The 3308-nt window shown below is 44.7% G+C and overlaps 1 protein-coding gene across 1 annotated transcript; it reads left to right on the top strand.

Moving 5' to 3' along the window:
• Window positions 1-1744: 1744 nt before the first annotated feature.
• Window positions 1745-2494, top strand: LOC147449565 (uncharacterized). Its single transcript, XM_086521592.1, has one exon. The coding sequence runs from the start codon at window positions 1745-1747 to the stop codon at window positions 2492-2494; it is 750 nt and encodes a 249-aa protein (XP_086377718.1).
• The last annotated feature ends 814 nt before the right edge of the window (window positions 2495-3308 follow it).

The raw sequence follows: 3308 nt of genomic DNA, 5'->3' as shown, positions 1-3308 counted from the left end.
CTCTCCCTCTCTCTCTCTCTCTCTCTCTCTCTCTCTCTCTCTCTCTCTCTCTCTCTATCTGTGTGTGTGTGTGTGTGGTGGTCATGCCCTCAAAGAGGCCACAGCTCTCTATGTCTCCCTCCACAAAGAAACATCGCCAGGCCCCCTTGCAATGCTAACAACATCGAGAAAACCTCGACATTAAAAAATCCTCTCTCTATGCTTGCCTTCGCATTGACACACAGTATCGCAACGGATCTCCCTATGTCGTGCACCGCAGCTGTCCTCATGTCTCGTAGTCCCAGAAGATCTCTCTCTTTGATGTGGTCCTCATACGTAGCACATCTCCCTCCCCTCTCTCCTCTCTTCTCTCTCTCTCTCCTCTCTCTCTCTCTCTCTCTCTCTCTCTCTCTCTCTCTCCTCTCTCTCTCTCTCTCTCTCTCTCTCTCTCTCTTGGACAGTATAATCAAGAAATGGTTTGGAAGATGGGATGCATGTCACTTGGTCAAGGATGCGTCGATCGACTCCCAAGTTAATGAGGCCTTCTTACAACGCCAATGTATCATGGCTTGGGAGAAATCCGGAGGTTCTCGCTTCAGCCATTACACCACACACGTTGCCCCAAACTACAAATCTCTCTTCTTCTCGGAACGAGGTAACCAAACCCATTCCTACATCCTTGAGCCCATCCCGTTGAGTGCGATCCGCCACCATTGCCTCCATTCGTCTTAGCTCCCATTCTCTACGCTGCGAGACAGGACGTTGGGGCACTGGCGAGGGAGTGTCATCGACTTTGCACCTTATGCCCTCGTCAGTGCGAGAGAGTGAGTACCACACACTACTTGAGTGCTCAGCTTTTGACCACATTAGGTCCTCTTTTCCCCATATATTCAGCCATGAGCTCTCCCTACATACCTTCCTCTCCCAACCACGATGTGGACTCTCTATTGCGACGCTCATTTCAGCCATTTTTGAGCATCGAGAGTCACTTATGAACTCCACTCACACCACGTGACATGTTCATTTGGTCCCATAGGTCATATTTGACCTCCCAGGACGATAATAGAACTATCTATCTATCTATCTATCTATCTCTCTCTCTCTCTCTCTCTCTCTCTCTCTCTCTCTCTCTCTCTCTCTCTCTCTCTCTCTCTCTCTCTCTCTCTCTCTCTCTCTCTCTCCCCCCCCCCCCCTCCATGTATTGTCTCCTCCCTTTTTCTCCTCAAAGGGAGGAATATCTCCCAAGATTCTCACTAAATGAGTCCCAAAAAATGTTGAACGCACCAATTTTTACTTCGTTAGCATAGTGTCTAGTTTCCGCTCCTTGGCCCCTCAAGAGCCCACGTGGCTCTGGCCCATCAAAAACTAAAAACTTAAAGCTCTAAAATAAAAAACAACACCGTCAAAAGCCCGAAAGCTCAAAAAAAAACAGCGCTGTCAAAAGCCCCGAAGTAGAATAAAAGTAAAAATAGAGCGGTTCCATCGATCTTCTCTACAAGCAGTTTGACAGCAGGTTGACAGTTTGCAGGTTCAAGTTCTCTCTCTCTCTCTCTCTCTCTCTCTCTCTCTCTCTCTCTCTCTCTCTCTCTCTCTCTCTCTCTCTCTCTCTCTCTCTCTCTCTCTCTCTCTCTCTCTCTCTCTCTCTCTCTCTCTCTCTCTCGATGATTTGGCACAGTTGTCATTAGTAGGCAGACATAAAAGTGATCAGTGCTACTCATGCCACATCACAAGCTCCACTTATTGGTCCACTGCTACTACGTACATTATGTCTTGCTCAGTGCGCCATGCAAAAGATATCTCTTTCATAGAGTTCCTCAATACAATAAGAGTCAGGCTCCCCACAAAGAAAGAGATCCACGATGAGTTTGGTGACCGCATCATAAAGCAGGATCAAATAGAGCAACACATGGATACGAATATGACAATCATTTGCACACACAAGAGTGACGTTCGATATTATAATAACCTTCCCTTGGAACGCTTCCATCAGCATAGTCACATCATCCAAATCGTCCTCAAAACGAATGCACACAACGTCCCTAAGCTCCAAGCATGGCTTGAAGATCCCGACTTCCACACAATTGACAGAATAGCAGAAGGAGCAAAGGCGCTGATAACAGACAGCATAGACTTAACAATTGGAGCAACCAATGGATCAATATGTTGTGTAGATGAAATCCTCCAAGATGAAGAAGGAGGCGTCAAAGCAATCAAAGTCACATTTGACACATCCAAGCAGGAACTTACACTTCGACGGGCTAAGCATAGCAGGTGGACATTCAATGGGCACTGGTACCATAAATCCGCATTCCCAGTAGCTCTCGCCTATGCTATGACTGGACACAAGTCCCAAGGCGTAACAATCAACACCAATGTTTTGCTCATTGTAAAAGAAGTTTTCACCCCTGGCCTTCTATACGTGATGTTTTCACGCGTCACTGAGCAAACCCGGCTACATTTACTAGAGCTCCCTATGCCAGAGATGTTCACACCATCTAGATTCTTGACCATCTAAACGTGAAAGTTTCCTTCCCCCTCTTCTATATCAATTCCTCTTTCTATTAAACAGATTGAATCGCCTTGTAACTTCCTTCTATACAAAGCAGAATTTTTTGTTCAACTGCTCATCTTCTCTTCTGGCAACTTGTCATGTTCAATATGTTGCATTGCTGAGACATCTTCCCTATCACCCTTGCTCACTCTGATCCACCTTTTGTAAATTTACTTCTCTTCCTTTCCTCACTTCATTCATTTGTGTTTAAACGTTTGTCGGATCTTATGCTTCAAAAATACTGTAAGAGATCATCAAAATAATTATTTTTACGTGTAGGAAACTGAATCAAACAATGGATCACAACACGATACATTTTGCAAGCTTGTCTGATCTTGCATCTGCGTGTGTATACCTATGTGAATCAATCACTCATCTTACTGTGCAGCTCTTCAAGCAATACACGAACAACGCAAAGGAAATGCAACCAATGATACAACCTAAGAGATTTTACCTCACGACTAAGCAGATGAGATTGGCTAACTCATCATGAGAGAAACCCCATGCGTATATTGAGGGGTTCCATACTTTTCAAGAGTGTCACAAATTCATGAATAAGTGCGACGCAAGATATAAATCTCTAGACCAAACGATGGCCACACCAAACACAGACAGGATGACAACAGGTACTATTAGAAAAGAAAAATATAATGCCTTTTGTCTGTTGTGCTAACCAGCTTGCTCCTACATCCTGCAGGTCTCATGAATCAAATACTTGAAGAGCTTGATATCTAGTACGAGGATGATGAGAGTATGTTGCGTAATGTTGAAGCACAAC

This window comes from Adiantum capillus-veneris, chromosome 10 (genome assembly GCF_014529385.1).
Source record: "Adiantum capillus-veneris isolate H3 chromosome 10, ASM1452938v2, whole genome shotgun sequence".
NCBI lineage: Eukaryota > Viridiplantae > Streptophyta > Polypodiopsida > Polypodiales > Pteridaceae > Adiantum > Adiantum capillus-veneris.
This window is presented reverse-complemented; position numbering and strand designations above follow the sequence as displayed.

Coding starts and splice junctions, on each gene's coding strand:
- LOC147449565 (XM_086521592.1), top strand. CDS start 1,745: ATGTCTTGCTCAGTGCGCCATGCAAAAGATATCTCTTTCATAGAGTTC.